The 17,380-nt window shown below is 32.5% G+C and overlaps 1 protein-coding gene across 1 annotated transcript in view; it reads left to right on the forward strand.

Moving 5' to 3' along the window:
- CCAP (Crustacean cardioactive peptide) overlaps positions 1–17,131 on the forward strand; it is a 383,209-nt gene extending 366,078 nt beyond the window's left edge. The window contains exon 4 of the mRNA XM_085812437.1: positions 16,850–17,131. Coding sequence (XP_085668563.1) covers positions 16,850–16,861 — 12 coding nt within the window. The 3' untranslated portion in view covers positions 16,862–17,131. The remainder of the gene's footprint in view (positions 1–16,849) is intronic.
- Positions 17,132–17,380: the final 249 nt, after the last annotated feature.

The raw sequence follows: 17,380 nt of genomic DNA on the forward strand, positions 1-17,380 counted from the left end.
TGTAATGCTGCTTCAGACATTGTGGGAAATTCAGTTCTAGCTCCAACACAAAATTCAGTCAAGGACTTTTGCAAAACTCAAGTTTTAAATCTGAGTTGCTCGATATTTCAACAAATTTCTCTTTGGCAGATTTCCCTGTACAGCAGTCGATTAAAATCTTTAATGTCAATCAGATTTGGGTTTTAAATACAACATAACTTTTTCATTTAAAACTTTGCAAGCATTTTGTATTCAATTACAAAATCGAGAACAGTCGTCGAAAACACTGAATTTTCCACCTTATTCTTCGAAACACTGGTCTTCTTAATAAGACTTCAGTTTTACCATTCCAAGTACATATATTGCTAATTTTTCTTGAAGAGATAAGTTAAGATCGTTTAGTCTCACAAAACGACCTGAAACACAGCACAGGTTTACTTCATTTTGAAAAAAAAAAAAAAAAAAAAAAATCTGATGTGTACACCACATGACTTCCTTGTACGGAATATTAAATTATACGCATTTTTTCTTACATTTCATTTAAACTTACTGGATTGAATTAAATTACTTCGCCGACAGCGCATAAACTACAATAGAATAAATGTATTCTTTAAGATTCACTCTATTCGTTTACCATAGCGACACTCTGGCGCTAGATTCACTTAACAGTATTATATTTCGTTCATATAGAATGCTCAAAATTTATATCATTTAAACAATTATCTAATCGTTCTATTCAAATACTGTAATAAAGCTAGAATGATGTATAAAAGAAATTAAGCAAACAAAAAAAAAAAAAACAGTTTTTCACAGACGATTGAGTATTTCTCATTCAATTAATTCAGTTCTCACTTCGCGAGAAGGCAAAAATACATAAAAATTCAGAATATCTATATTAAAAATTACGAAGTAAATCTTGACACTTATTTTCTCGAAAAAATTCCAGAAAGGATTAAGCATGATTTAATTGGCAATGATAAATGAAGGCGTTATCTTCGTTGTTGCGAAGCTAAGTTTCTCTAGATTGGCAACAAATCCACTAGTCTCCTGTTTCAAATGTAAACAATCAATGGCCGCCATAAAACGCTTAGCGGCACTTAAACAACTTTAAAATTGTTGATAATTCTAAAAATATTGCATACAGATTTACTAAAAACATAAAAACCTTAACCGGAAGATAAAAACAACATAATTCAATCATTTTTAATGCACAATTTACAAACAAAAAATGCACAATTTACAAACATATAAGACTAAAGAAACTGAGATCACTGATCCGGGTAACAGAGTGGATATATATATAAATATATTTATATACGTTTGGTGAGGCCGATTGCAACCAAACTACGAGGTGCACATCTACATGTTATAGCAGTCCTATATACAAAATTTCAACGTGCTGAGGCTACTCGTTTTTGAGTTATGCGAGATACGTACGTATGTATGTACGTACGTACATACGTTCAAAAAATTCTTTTCAGAATTCATTTTAAAGAAGTTTTCTAATTTTTTTGGAGGAAAAGAGTCTTTTATTCTCTCCTTGCGTACAGATATCACGCAAAAACATCGTTAAATTTCATTCGATAGCGGTCAAAATGGATATTTTCGTTGAAATATGCTGCCTGAAACTTTTTGCGATTACAATACTTCCTTTTTACTTCGTACAAGGAAGTAGAAAGGGTCAGATTGTCGTTCGATTAAAAATATAACAGTTTTGTTTTTTAATAATTTTTTAAACTTCTCCTTTCGACATTCATCTTACTTACAGTAATAATATTTGTTGTACTCGGATTCCATGTTTTTGATCTGAAAATAAACAGCTGTAAAGGGCACGGCTTTTAATAAAGTTTATAATTTTCGCACAACCTGGAAGCACATCGTTCAACTGCTAATTTTTGTATTTGGTGCAGGGGCAGCGTATAAAAATTACATAATCATTACCAGACATTTTGACAATGTTTAAAAATAACATATAAGGTGTGACACAAAAAAAAAAAAAAAAAAAAAAAAAAAACGAGACTAAGTGTCTAGCTTGAAAAAAGAGTGAAGTTGGCAACAACTATTTTGGTGACGTCATGCCACACATCTCCTCTATCCACGAGGCCAGTTTCTACTTAACCAATCACGCCAGCGGGGAGTACTGCGTCATTGAGTGAACTGCGTATTTGTATGCAACTGCATTCTGCAGGAAAAATGCTGTCATTTATTTCATCTTCCAACGGGGTCCTTCCAACAGGGTATCGTCGTCAAGTTAAATGGAGCCAAGAGAAGTTAGACAATGTACTGTCGACAGAAGGACAAATACAACTGTCATTAGACAATTTTCTATCAACGAATTAGTAGATCCCATTTTCAATAAAGTGATTTCATGGTGTGGATTCGAATCACCATAAAGGGCCTCATCCATTTTTATATGGTATTTCTGCGTATCTTTCTACGAAGCTTTGCAACTGACCATAGATACATGATAAAAGTCCTGGACCTCTCTGGTAGACTGTTTAAAGATGCCTTTCGACAGATGTTTTACTGACAGATGACAATGATCGTTTGCAACGAGCTCTCTGTTATCACTATAATTAGAAACAACAAATATCACTCGAATGAACTGGTCGGCCTATCGAATTTGAACCTGTTTGAACATTTCTGGAACGCCTTAGGCCGCCAAACATCAATTAGTCTCTTAGGTAAGGTTAACCCTTTGTTGCACATCATGTCCACTCTAGTAGACAAAAGTTTAAATTTGTTTATTCTTCTGTAAATGCCTAAACAGATTCCATTCCTGTGTTTATTCACTCTATATTATTAGAACTTTCAACTGTCGATCATAGATGGCATCACTAAGTAAAGCATTGCTATTTGGAAAATGGCTGCTACTTCTGTTTCCAAGTTAGTACAATTTCTCATAGTAAACATTATATAATATTGCTTACATTTTCTCATACTGCCATTTTTTATTCATAATTAGTCATTTTAGATTTATTTTAAATGTCAGTTTGAGAAAATTGTGGAGTGGGTACATAAAGGTCTACCGAAAAGAGTGAATTGAAACCTACATGTACTGCTTATCAAGCCAAAACACCACTGGAAATGTTTATGTTTGGCAAGGAATTTCTAAAACATTTGACATTTGAATCCAATAAGTACAAGTTACAAAATCGTAGCAAAATGAACTCAATCACGATAGACAAAATGAAGGTATTTTGGGGGATCTGCATGTACATGTCAGTTGTAGATTTACCATTTAGAAGATGGTAATGATCACTGCAAACGAGGCAGGAAATGATTTCAAATGCAATGACCGTCAATCATCGGGAAGAGATTTGTATGCATGTACGTATATGCATGCTGTCCACTGTAGTGAACAAACTGTAGCCATTATTTAAAACGAAATTTGAATAAAATTAATTTTTTATTATTATTACTAAGTTTATCTTAAGCAGAAAAAATACATTTTCGTTTAACTTCTCTAGATTATTTGTATGCAACAAAGGGTTAATTCTATGATATCAAGATATGTGATTTTCTTTTCTATCAGAGATGACTAATTATACAAATATTAAATAAAAATTTGATTCAATCATTTTCCTTTCATTCTTAAACTTCCATAAATTTGACTTCTAATGCAACGTTTTCAGATTAATCAACTAACAAACATAAATATATGTGTTATGTAATGTTTTTGGGCAAAATGCTTTCAATCATTTTTAATCAGTAATAGTTGAGTTTTATATGTCTCCATATCCTTATGCTTTGACGAGCAATGTGTATTAATTGCAAGACTGCGAAGTCTTCACTTGTTCTAAATGGCAAGGATTTTTTATTACATTTGATAATCTAAATCCAATAGCAATAGATTATTATTATTATTTACCTAAACATTTATTTAAATTGTTACATTCACTATTTTACTATGAATGGTCTCGTTCTCTTTAAAAAGGTAAACATTCTGGGCCTTTTGAAAACGGCACGAACTATAACACTTTCTGGATGCCTTGTTGAATAATCCTTAAATGTCAGACCCAGAAATTACATTAGAATTTGAACCAGAGACCCTTAAATATAAAAAACACACATTTCAAGGTATGTTTTTATCATTTTGTTCTTATCCTTCACGAGGATAATTATGAAAAATCAGTAAAATAACAGGAATTTTTCAGATATTCAGTTTGAAGCGTCAGAAAGTTTATCATGAACAGGAAGCTTGAGAAATCAATTACGATAATCGAGCTCACGATAACTCATTTGCTAGCTGGATGTGCTGAGCATTACACAAGGAGTAGTACGCATAGAAGGAATGAGTTTACTTATTTAATTTTTAATGAGTTTTAATGAGTTATTTAGTTAATGAGTTAGTTTAAGGAGTTATTTTAAATGAGTGATCTTAAATATTTAATTGTATTTATCTATTTAATTTAATGATTTACTTATCTATTTAATTTAATGATTTACTTATCTGTTTAATTTTTAATTTATATTCTTCAATAATTTCTAGAATTTTAGTGAAACAAACAGTGAAAAGTATTTTGTGCTAAATTCGAACTTTTTTTAAGATGGTCACTATTAAACCAAATTTCTTTCGATTATTTCATTCGAATATTGTTTTCGTTTTTCGTAAGTTTTATATATTTACGGAAAAAAGAAGAAGTATTTTCCCTTTTTTGGGGAAATAACGTATTCTCCTGTCTTTCTTCACCCTCTAGAATACTCCAGGGGTTGGCAAAATCGTAACAGGAACAACAAAGGAAAGTGAAAAACAAAGAAAAACACATGAATACAAGAGGAAATTGTCAAATCTCTAGATCGCATATTGGGACTTGAATTTTGACACCTTTCTTAAGTTGTTAATTCCTGTATGACGACGAGTGATTCTTAAGTACTGTTTCTGTTTATTTACCCATTATTTTAGAGGTTAGTTAAGTGTTTAATCAATATTTAAGCGATTCCTAAAAACGGACTAATTCTTTCTAGAATATTAGGCGTATAGTTTAAGGTTTGTGAAAGTAAATGAGAAGAAAGTTTGTTTGTCTTTATAAGCATTCAATTTCAGACTGTCGGTATTATAAAATATTCATATATTCTAAAATGCATGTGATAGGCCGCAAGACAGCCCTTTACAAGTAACACTAAATGTTAAGCACTGTGTAGGAGTAAAAATTCAAAATTTAAGTTTGGATGTAAAACATTAAGGGGACTTCGTACACCTTAAAACCAGCAAGACCTTCGAATATGTGAGTGTTGCAAGAATAGGGATAACTTATTTATTTAAAAAGCAATTACTTCCAACTTTTTACAGATGACTACATAATATAGCTGCTTTCTGAAATAGTAATCATAAAGTTTGTGTTGCCACAAATATTTTAATAATTTAATCCGCTTTGTGACAAAAGTTTTCGTCATGTTTCCACCTTGCGCACACAGTTTAAAACATTCTGTGCCATAATTTAATTCCATATTTAATATATAACTTTTATAACATTTGGAAACCACTGTGAACCTAAAATTCTAAAAATGTCATGTTAAATTTTTATTTTATTTTGAGTTGAGTTTATAAAATGTACTTTATTAAAAAAATCTGTAATGTTTTCATCCATAAAATTTTTCAATATTAAAATATTCATCAGATTTTTGGTTCAGTTAGAAAATAGAGCCCATATAAAGAATTCCATCCAATTTCAAGGATGCACCATTAGCCATTTTTAAAATATCATGCGCGCAAGGTGGAAACATGGCGAAATATTTTGTCAGAAAGAGGATTAAATTACAAAAATATTTGTGGCAACCCAAACTTTCTGCTTACTAGTTTCGAAAGCAGCTGTATTACGTAGTCAGCTGTAAAAGGTTGGAAGTAATTGCTTTTAAAATAAATAAAATATCCCAATTCATGCAACAGTCGCATATTCGAAGATCATAAGGGGTTTAAGGTGTATAAGCCCTCTTAAAATAACAGAGGGCATAATTGTATTGAGGTTACTAAGAAGTCCACCTTGCAGTGTCTAACCGCCTAATGATATACATCTTCACCAAATAACAAAGGCCTTTTAGCATGCAGAGTAAAAGCGTGCGTTTATACTTTTTAAGTACCTAAAACAGAAATTAGAAAACATTTAAAAGATTATGAAGCAGAAGTCTTATGATATTTGTATACTAATTGTTTCAGCATATTTTTGAGAGGACGCCCTCGTTAACAAAAAACAAGCAATGGGATCGAAGAAACAAAGCTTAAATGGCTGTGTCATCAGTCAAAGAATAATATTTCAGCGGTTTGGATTGGCTACTAATAGCAAAGCCTCGGGAGGTATGTGCCTTAAGGGGAGGGGCGCATTCGCGGAGCAAAAGAAGGCAAACTGGCTCGTATACATGTTACACACGAGGAAAACCAGGAAGACGCTCATGCAGACAGCCCGTTCGAAGGGTTCGAACCTCGTACCGGTGTTCGGCTATTTTACCGCACGGCCGCTGGTGGGCTGGTTTGAAGTCCGAAGAAATTTGTTTCCCGGAGAAGTTCCACGTTGTAAATGTATAGTGTCTTTGTGGCATGGGGGCACTCTTAATATAAGACGAGGCGAAAGTCCTTTCGTGTAGTTTGGTGGCAGGGAAGAGGGGTGTGAGACCCTCGGACCAGTTGATGTTATCCTCTACAAGTTCTATTGTAAGGATCTTAAGTTTTACTAACGTTTATTTTATTTTAAATCTTTACTATCACTTCTTATTTTCTACTTCCGGCCAGAATTAAAAGCTTTAACTTATTTATGCAAATTTGTCTGGCGAACGCCGAGTACTTAAGTTGTGGCTTTTTGCCAAGCGAGAGAGAGGAAGGAGTTAGTAGAAGCAGGCCGCTTGCCTTAGCAGTTTTACTCGGTTGCTGGTTGCCTTCCAGGCCAGAGGTTTAATCCTCTTAATAATTTTAAACGTATTGTAGTGTTAACAGTTCTCTGTACTACATACGGCTTCCTGTTAATATACGGCCAATCTTCCACGTAGGCCCTTGTTTATTATTTCAAAGTTAAGTTAGAGTTTAGTTAATATTTTTATATTCTTACGTTCAGACCACAAGTGGTTGGTCTCTGTATTCCGAAGTCCGGAAATTATTGTAAAGAGTGAAAAATAAAGGGTTTCGTATACCCTTCCTGTGTATCTTGTCTACTTCCCACATTTATTGAACATAGCTTTAGTAAGCTCCATGTTCCGAGTCAGGTCTTTGCATGTTCCCAAAGAAAGTAAGAAGGAACACTGAACCTGATACTATAAGCAAATTTATTATTCTCTTTTCAACAGTTATGTAACTTCTAATGTATGTAGCTATATTTTTATAATAAGTGCATCTACTTTGGTCATTTGAGTATACTAATTTTAATCAATTGTATTGTAACTGTTTATATAAAAGTTTGAATTTTGTATTTTTAATTCATAACGGGATCCACTAACCTTGTGCAACTATAAATTTTGGATTTAATTAGTAATGTTCTCTCTTAACCTTTTCGCAAATGAAAGTGTTTAATAAAATGAATCTTTAGTAATATCCATCAAATAGGAAATGTAACTGTTAAGCTGAGTAAGTCATAACAAACAGCTGTATTTAACAGCCTAGCATCGAAAATGTATAGTATTATGCGTAAAAATAGTACAGTATTATGCCCTGTATGTATATGTGGCATTGTAACCTTTTGCAGAATTGTTAAAAATGTTACCCTGCCTGCTAGCTGTAATCATGGATAACAGGTATCAGATGGCATCGGTTAACATGGCCAACATCTGCCAACACCGAGAGATTCGTTAAGTCCTAGGACCGGTGGTCATTTTGGTATCGTGGATTTATTTACAGACTTGTGCAAAATCATTCCCGTTTAATCAGTATACTCAGTGTTATATCAATGAATCAGTACTGTAGCAGTATTAATATCAGTACCAGTATTATATCAGCCTTGTATCTGTTCTGCATCAGTCATATTTGCATCAGTAATGTATATTGAATATTAATCTGTAACATGTTATTGTGTGTGTCTTGTCGTGCACGTTGAATACCTTTCAGGTGGCATTATGTATTTTGTATTTTGAAGGAGTGCTATAGATAGTGCAAGTAAAGGTGCTACAGATAGTACATACAAGTAATGTAACAGTAGAACATTGATCTGTGATATTTTAATTCGCAATATTTTGAGTCTCTGTAACGTATTATTTGGAGGATTTATTTACCGACTTGTGCAAAATCATTCCCATTTCATCATTATCCATAATCAGTGTTATATCAATGAATTAGTACTGTAGCAGTATTAATATTAGTACCAGTATTATATCAGCCTTGTATCTGTTCTGCATCAGTCATATTTGCATCAGTAATGTATATTGAATATTAATCTGTAACTCTGTAACATGTTATTGTGTGTGTCTTGTCGTGCACGTTGAATACCTTTCAGGTGGCATTATGTATTTTGAAGGAGTGCTATAGATAGTGCAAGTAAAGATGCTACAGATAGTACAAGTAATGTAACAGTAGAATATTGATCTGTGATATTTTAATTCGCAATATTTTGAGTCTCTGTAGCGTATTATTTGGAGGATTTATTTACCGACTTGTGCAAAATCATTCCCATTTAATCATTATTCATAATCAGTGTTATATCAATGAATTAGTACTGTAGCAGTATGAATATCAGTACCAGTATTATATCAGCCTTTTATCAGTTCTGCATCAGTCATATTTGCATCAGTAATGTATCCTGAATATTAATCCGTAACTCTGTAACATGTTATTTTGTATGTCTTGTCGTGCACGTTGAATACCTTTCAGGTAGCATTATGTATTTTGAAGGGGTGCTATAGATAGTGGTGGACGTGGTGCTATACTAATTAACCGTTTGATAAGGTCCCATGTCCTCCGTCCTCTCTCTCCTCAAAATTGGGATGGAACGTGGAAATCCAACCTCCTTGAGGCTCTGGCAAACATTCTTCGATGAAATTACATGAACAAGAAAACAACAACAACGAATTGGAAGTGAAAGAAGATTTGATTTTCGAAGCCGCCTCTGTCAGCAATGTTTATAAATATGAGACCTCAAAGATAATTTGTAATTTTAGAACTCGAACGTAAGAAAATGAAAGCGTCATCGTAAAGCACGATGCTCAATTTTGCAATCAAGCATGATGCATTATTTTGCAAAAATAATGAAAGAAAATGAAATAAATTTAAATTCAAGATGACATTGTAATGAAACCCTCGTAATTTGGATTTTTCACGGCATTAATCATCTTGGAACTGATCGACACTCACTTCAAGCAATAAATCACGACTTACTTTACTGAAAATGTTTTGAGGAAAAGAAACTTTTTGAAATCAGGTTTCTTCTTCCTTGAAATTTCTTTCTTTATTTGAAATTCCGATAATTATTTTTTCCTTTCGAGAAAAAAGTGCCGTCGATGATTTTTTTTTCAACGGTTATTTATTTCTGTTTATTCAACCATTATTTCAGATTTCTGATTGCCATATTAAGTTTTCTCGCAATCCAACTTCTAAATACAGTCTAATAGGATTTGAGGATTTAATGTCTCCCGGAACACTGTTAACAAACGCTCTACATTTAATCGGTGGATATTAAGATATAAAGAAGTCGACTTTAAAAAATGATTTAAGGCTCAAAAGAAAATGCAGAGCGAAATTTTATTTTACTTCGTCCTTTTTATTATTTTTAGAAGATATTATTTTAAGCAATACATTCCTTACCGCTTATTTATTATACTCTGAACATGAAACGAACACTCGATGTAGTTTAAAGCAGCAATTAATCACTTATGACAGTGCAGTATTTATTTGTAATCAAAAGGATATTATAAATATTATCTAAAACGCCTTTCTGCAGAATACGTTTATAATTGAGCTTGACCATCACCTCTATTTCCTAATCTATTATTCAAAGAAATCGATAAAGCTGAGAACTGAGAACTTTAGTAAGAATTAGATTTCTTTAGAATTACCTTATTAGTTCTTAGATTATTAGTTGCAGCACTTCATTTGCAATGTTATGCAATCTATAAATGCGTTGCTTTCTTTGTGCGTAAACGTGTAAAATAAATTTTATGCAAAATCTGCGAATGTTGGAAAAAAAATTCCGAAATTATACGCATATTTTAAACCAAATTACTAACTATGTAAGTATACATTACTTGTGGTGAATCTTTACATTATGATAACTTGGCGATTTTTTGGCGAAAATTTGGTGACCAACCCTGCTACAGCAACCTGCTAGTTTTGTTTTGGACGCCAATTTGTTTTCACGAAGTAAAGGCATTTCTTCGTTTTCTTTTTTTTTTTTTTTTTTTTTTTTTTTTTCTTAACTCAACATTTTTTTCAACAATCTGCTAGCTGAATTATGCTTATACTAGAACTTTTATGGAACAAAAATGCTTAATCATGACGAAGATTAGGTGCGAAATTGGAAGAAAGTGCAGAATCGCAAACTGCTTGCCGCGTTTTTAGGAATTCCACATACACGGTATTCATGTACACGTCGACCTACTTTCACTTAAAAGAAACATCCCAGAATTGCACAAAAATGTCATTGCGCACACTCTTGACTTCATCTATGTACACATCGACCTATTTTCACTTAAAAAGTCAAAGAAAACTGTAAAAAATCCAATTCTTCTTACTCTTGTAAAAAGCGCCAAACAAATAAGTGGGCGATTCTGCACTTTAGCAGCGAAATTGTTTCTAAGTGCTTATTAGCTAAAATCACGATCGGAATTTTCCGGAAAATGTCACATGACATGTCTCATGATCTCTCATTTCTCTGAGACAAAATAATCTGTGATTCAAACTGTGTACTTCTCAGATTATTGCTAAAGTCCTAGCTAGTAACCTTGATCGCCTTACCAAAATGTCGCCAAATTACCTGTTACCATATTCTAAAGATTAGCCTTAATTGTTACGAGACTCTTTTCAACATTGTATTGAAACCTTCTAAACTAAAGAGGCATTTTCATCCTATGTATGAGAATTCGAAAAATCAGCTTTTACAACTATTTCCTCCCTCCTTTCTGCACGCCTTCGTGGTGTAACGAGTTAGCACATTCGAAAGGTCCAGGTTCGAGTTCCGGCAGTGGCACTGCTCATTTTTGAAATCTCCAGCATCAAAATAACCTAATAACTCTGCAAACTTTTAAAGGAATTGATTCAGATTTAAAAATCTAGTGATTGCCAATTTTAAAAGTAAAATCTAGTAATACTTTTTATAGCTGCTGATTTTTTATTTCTTAGCTAATTAACAGCTACGATGCCAGCCTTCGTCTGCCTTTTAAATGTACTGTCAAAATGCCTGAAGGGAACACCAAATATTAAATTTAAGAACTGCGCAGAATTTTACTCTGCAGAAAACTTCCGAAAAAAGAAAACACACATTTTTAAAAAAATATATTACGTATAAAAAAATTAACCAACTTTCCGTTGAAGAAAAAAAATCATGCAAAACTTTTCAATATCTTACAAACAATGAAATAAGCAAAAAATAACAAGAAAGGAGCTCAAAAAACAAAATTTTCCGCACAGAATTTTACTCTTCAGAACAACTTTATCAAAAAAAATCTGATGTGTACACCGCATGACTTCCTTGTACGGAATATTAAATTATACGCAGTCTATAGTTGGTCTTTAAAGTTTTCATGCTTCTGTTTAAAAAAATATCTGAGTGATTATTTTACTGTTTCGTTATCTAAAGACTACATAAAGACTATCACTAGACTAAATCTACAGCTGGATTTCTTAAAAGTCACACAGCTGGGTAATTAGACGTGAAATGACGTCAAATTGGGTAAGCATATTCTGTTGTCAAGCAAATTTTGGGATGGGTAATATCTTCATTACAAGAAACAGGCGTAAACTTTTACCCGAAAACTTAATGCTGAATTTCAAGTTAAGTTCTTTATTCTAGGAACATTACACCTAGGGAAGATATTTGGAACGTTTCTACGTGATTTTATAACATAGCTAGGTTTATGTGGTGAATATATGGTGAGGCGAGAGTCCTGTGGTTTGGTGTTAGGGAAAAGAGTTGGGAGACCCCCCCGGGCCAACCCCTGGGGTGCTCTCCTTCAGAATTGGGGTGGAAAGTAGAAATCCAACTTCCTTGAGTCTTCCATAAAATTACATGGACAAAATAACAACAACGGGTTAGAAGTAAAGAAGTTTTAGTTTTCGAGTTAGAAGCAAATTCAACAACGAGTTAGAATTTATTTATTTGTATGATCATATCGGTTTTCAACGAAAGATAACGTCATGTCTATGAAAAAACGTATATTTCACTAGATTTGGAATAACCTCAGCATTTTATACTTTTCGTCAATGATGCATCAAAAACTTCGTATGACTAATTGACAAATATTAGTCTGTCAGATAATCCCAGGTCAGGTAGTAATTGTTATTACGTTAAGCAACCCATGAAGACATCTGTTTCTTGAGGTGGACAGTTTAGAGTACTTCGCCTTAATTAAACAATCGTTTCGAGTAACTACGGAACATTTAAGTTTTAGTTTGGTTTATTAGAATACGGTAAAGCACTCGAGGGCTATCTGCCTTAAGGGAGGGATGCCTTCGTGGAGGACTTTTTAAGGGAAACTGGCTCGTATACACGTTACACATGGGGAAAACCACGAAAACACCCATGCAGCCAGCCCGTTCGCGGGATTCGAACCTCGGACCGAACTACCAGTGTTCAGCGGCGTTACCGCTCGGCCGCTGGTCGGCCTCGGAACATTTAAGAGGTGCGTCATTACGTGAAATATTTGATTTAGTGATTAGATCACTTATTCAGGTGTGCTTAGTTAAAATATGTTTGAGAAACATTGGTATACATATTTCCTTATAATACTATTAGTGATTTTAAAATTACCATATTACTTATTAAAAGATGTTTCTGATATTGTACGTTATGTATCTTTGATACAAAACTGCCTTTACTTCTGAGCTGTACATTTCAAATATTTTTCGATGCAAATAATTTGATTAATTTCCGTAACATATCATTAGTATACACCGCATATCCATAGCTCGATTTTCTTGTATACTTTTCGTCAATGATGCATCAAATCATCATTGACTAAGTGATGCTTAGTCCCAGAACGTTGCCCAAATGTACCAGATTATAATTCTGCAATGCTTTTACACATTTCGTAAAAAACGCGAGAAACTATGAGCAAATATTTTGTTAAGGCCTTTATTCATTTATAGTTTTTACCTTTTTATAGCTTTCAATTTATTTATTTAACAACAAGAATTATTGCTATGGGTATTTATAATAAACTTTTCAGGTGTTAGAAAATTCCTAAGGGTATTTTAATCACCTAATCTATGATGCTTGTTAGAATGTTCCTTACCGTTTGTATTCCTCTGAGCCTATAATGGATGGCTCAGGCGTTTAGCACGAACAAATAATAATGTCGATTTATGTAACACATCAGACAGCATTATGAATCTTTTAAACATAAGTTCACCGGTTTTACATAGCATTTCTGTTTCACATAACTTTCAAAACAGAGATATATGAACTGCCAAATTTTGAATGTATAAGTTGGCTTTAATGGCGAGAGTATCGCGAAAGTCTCGACTGGAAAAAAAAATTTGATTTTGAAAATTATGCCTCGGAACTGTTCCAATTTAGAAAAACATGTAACTGTCGTTATTCAGAAATATTTTCCCTTGTGTCATGCTTCAGCGATATCGAGGAACATTAATATTTACAAGTGCTGTTTCGAATGCTTACTTCTGAAAATATAAATTCATGCTTTTATTGGATCTGAAATTCAGTTTGAAACAGTCGTTATAATATTTTAATGCTATTTTTAAGGGAGCTCATACACCTTAAACCCCTTATGAGCTTCAAATTATGTGACTGTTGCAAGAATTGAGATATTTATTTATTTTAAAAGTAATTACCTCCAATGTTTTACAGCTGACTGCATAATATAGCTGCTTTGGAAACTAGTAACCAGAAAGTTTGTGTTGCCACAAATATTTTTCTAATTTAATCCGCTTTGTGACAAAATTTTTCGTCATTTTTCCACATTTCGCGCATGATATTTTAAAAATGGCTAACGGTACATATTTGAAATTGGATGAAATTCTTTATACGAGCACTATTTTCTAACCGAACCAAAAATATAATGAATATTTTAATATTAAAAAATTTTATGCACGAAAACATTACAGATTTTTTAATAAAATACATTTTATAAACTCAACTCCAAATAAAATAAAAATTTAACATGAAACTCTCAGTTTTTTTGGTTTGCAATAGTTTCCAAATGTTATAAAAGCTATATATAAACTATGGAATTAAATAATGCAACAGATAATTTTAAACTGTGCGCGTAAGGTGGAAACATGACGAACTTTTTGTCGCATAGCGGATTAAATTACAAAAATATTTGTGGCAACCCAAACTTTCTGATTACGATTTCAGAAAGTAGCTATATTATGTAGTCAGCCATAAAAAGATGGCAGTAATTACTTTTAAAATAAATAAGTTATCCCAATTCTTGCAACAGTCACATAGTCGAAGATCATAAGGGGTTTAAGGTGTATGAGTCTTTAAACCAAGAACAAAATTAAGCTGCTTTACAGATGCCGACAAGCGGTGGAAAGTTTATAACGCATTCATCCTTAATATTTCATCTCCTTTATCATGAAAGTGGTTTTGCGAATGTTTCATTCACTATTTTAATTTACGTTACAGCAAAACATCTGTTTGCAGAGTCAGTTTATATTATTACTTCAGCATGTAGGAAACTCCCGCGATTTGCCAGCAATGAAATTTTCAGTTACGTATGTTACTTATTTTTTCGTGTATTGCGTAACCCAAACTGTTATTTTCCTTCGAAAGTGCCTCAGCTCTTTCATATGATCTCATTTGTCTGTTTTAGTAGTAGGTGTAACTATTTTATGTACTCCTCAATATAAGCTGAATGCATCAAACATAGCTGTTTTGTAGCTTGTGGTACAATCATGATTTCAATAACATAAAAAAGCTGATGTGTACACCACATGACTTCCTTGTGTAGAATATTAAATTATACGCATTTTTTCCTACATTTCATTTAAACTTATGTCCTCGACTTTCATTAGAGATGTATCTCTCATTCAATTAATTCAGCTCTCACTTCGCGGGAAGACAAAAACACATAAAAATCTCAATGTATTTTCATTAAAAACTGAATGATATAGAAAAACATAAAACACCAAGTACAGTTAAAACAATTAAAAAACAATTTTTATAATTTAAATTACAGTTTTTACGCAAAAACAAATAATTCAGCCAGTGGGCAAAAAAGGCAGATATTTTTCGATGCACAAAAATGAAAGTTTCCTTTTGGTCCCACTCGGCAAAAAGACACTGAAGGTGCAGAAGCTGAATTAATTCACTGTTCTTGCTAAGTTTCAAATGTAAAGAAATCTGGCTGCTATGGTTAAAAAATTAGGCTTAGCCGCACTTAAACAATTTTTAATTTTTTGATAATTCTAAATCTATTGCACGCAAAATTAACTAAACGCATAAAACCTTTAATCGGAAGGTAAGAACAACATAATTCAATCATTTTGAAAGCAAAAAATACACAATTTACCAATATATAAGAATAAAAAAAAATTTTAGCTCACTGGAGCCGAGTAACAGAATGGGTATACTTTTGTGGTCGATTGCATACAAAAAGGGAGGAGCACAATGTTATAACAGTCCTATATACAAATTTTCAACGCTCTGAGGTTACTCGTTTTTTGAGTTATGCGAAATACATACATACGTACATACGTACGTACAAACGCCAGGAAAAAATCTCTTTGAATCCGTTGAATCCGTTTTATAATTCGTTTGGGGGGGAAAGAATCCTTTATTCTCTCCTTACGTACAGATGTAACGCAAAAACATTTAAATTGCATTCGATAGTGGTCAAAATGGATATTTTCGTTGAAATATGGTACCCGGAATTTCCTTTACTTGTACAAGGAAGTAAAAGAGTTTATCTTACGAGCGCATTTTCGTATAGTCAGCTAATTGCACTTAAAATAATTTTAAAATAAAGTCCACTCTCCTTTTTGTTACCTTACTGAAACAGATTTCTGATTTCCTGCCTAATATTTTCAATGATTTCTATTAATGACTTTATTACGTCTTTTTTTGTTCAAACGTAGAGCGCATTACATTTTGATCTCGAATAGTTTTCATCAACACTGGCTATTATGCGAACTAGTCACATTTCTTTCATTTGAAATTCTGTTTAAATAGTGAGCTGACCCTTATATAACATGGCTTCACCTCTGCGTTTTACATAAGTACAGATTACAGTAGTATCTGATTTTAAATTAATAAATAAATAAACCCAATATTATATTTGCGGGTTTTTAATATTTAAATTAAAGAAATTAATTATTAATTTAACATAAGCGTTAAAGGTTAAAGTATATTAATTAAAACGTATGTTCCTGAATTCTTCTGTTAATCAAACGTAATAAGTATGGTTTTTTAGAATGATATGTTTTATGGAAAAAGCATTTCTTCGTATTCGGTTTATAACTGCAGTATATTTTATTAGATATCATCATAACAAATTTACGCTAACAGGAATTTGTATTATTTGAATGTTTCTGAGAGAAACTACATATGGACATATCCTTTCGTGCACTTCTAAGCGAATGATATCGCATGTTTTACTTTTCTTTGTAAATGTAATTCAAAGTTCGTGACGTTTTCTGTATATCCTGTTAACTAAATTAGCATAACAATTTTTAAATCCAGTGGTCATTTTATAATGCTCCTTCAACCTGATTAGATGCATTTTAATGTGCTTGCTGTTTGATTTTTTCACTAATTGTTTTCATTTTATCTTGCAGAGTAAAAAGTGAAACGAGAGCAAAGATGATGAAAGATAATTTCGAATTGTTTTCTGCAAATCCCGAAAGGACAATTCTTGTCACCGTAGAAAAATATTTTGTGTTTTTGTCTCGTTCTTATCTTTACCTGTTTCCTGTACCTGTTTTGAGTTCTGTGTTCCATTTTAGTGCAATATTGTCCCACGTATGTGGCTGTAATTTACAAACTGCTAAATAAATTATCATGGACTTATTGTGTAATAAAACTGCTGTGAATAAAGTAGCTTTTCATTTATAAATTTATTTCGTTGTTCTATATTTTCATGGAATTATTTCAGCATCAAATTAAGTTAAAAAAGAAAGGAGTATTAATGTAAATGAATCAAATTAAAGGCTTGTAAATCAAACATCATGTTAGACAAATTTTATGAAGTATGCTATAGTTTTAATGAAATTTAACGTAACAACTGGAATGAATTATCAAACTGGTAAATTAACTTCTCAGTGAAACTGATGACTCAAGATTTTCAGCGGCATTGAAAAGACGAAAGA

Source organism: Stegodyphus dumicola, chromosome 1 (genome assembly GCF_044657685.1).
Source record: "Stegodyphus dumicola isolate Sdum_Otavi_A_Nest chromosome 1, ASM4465768v1".
NCBI classification, from domain to species: domain Eukaryota; kingdom Metazoa; phylum Arthropoda; class Arachnida; order Araneae; family Eresidae; genus Stegodyphus; species Stegodyphus dumicola.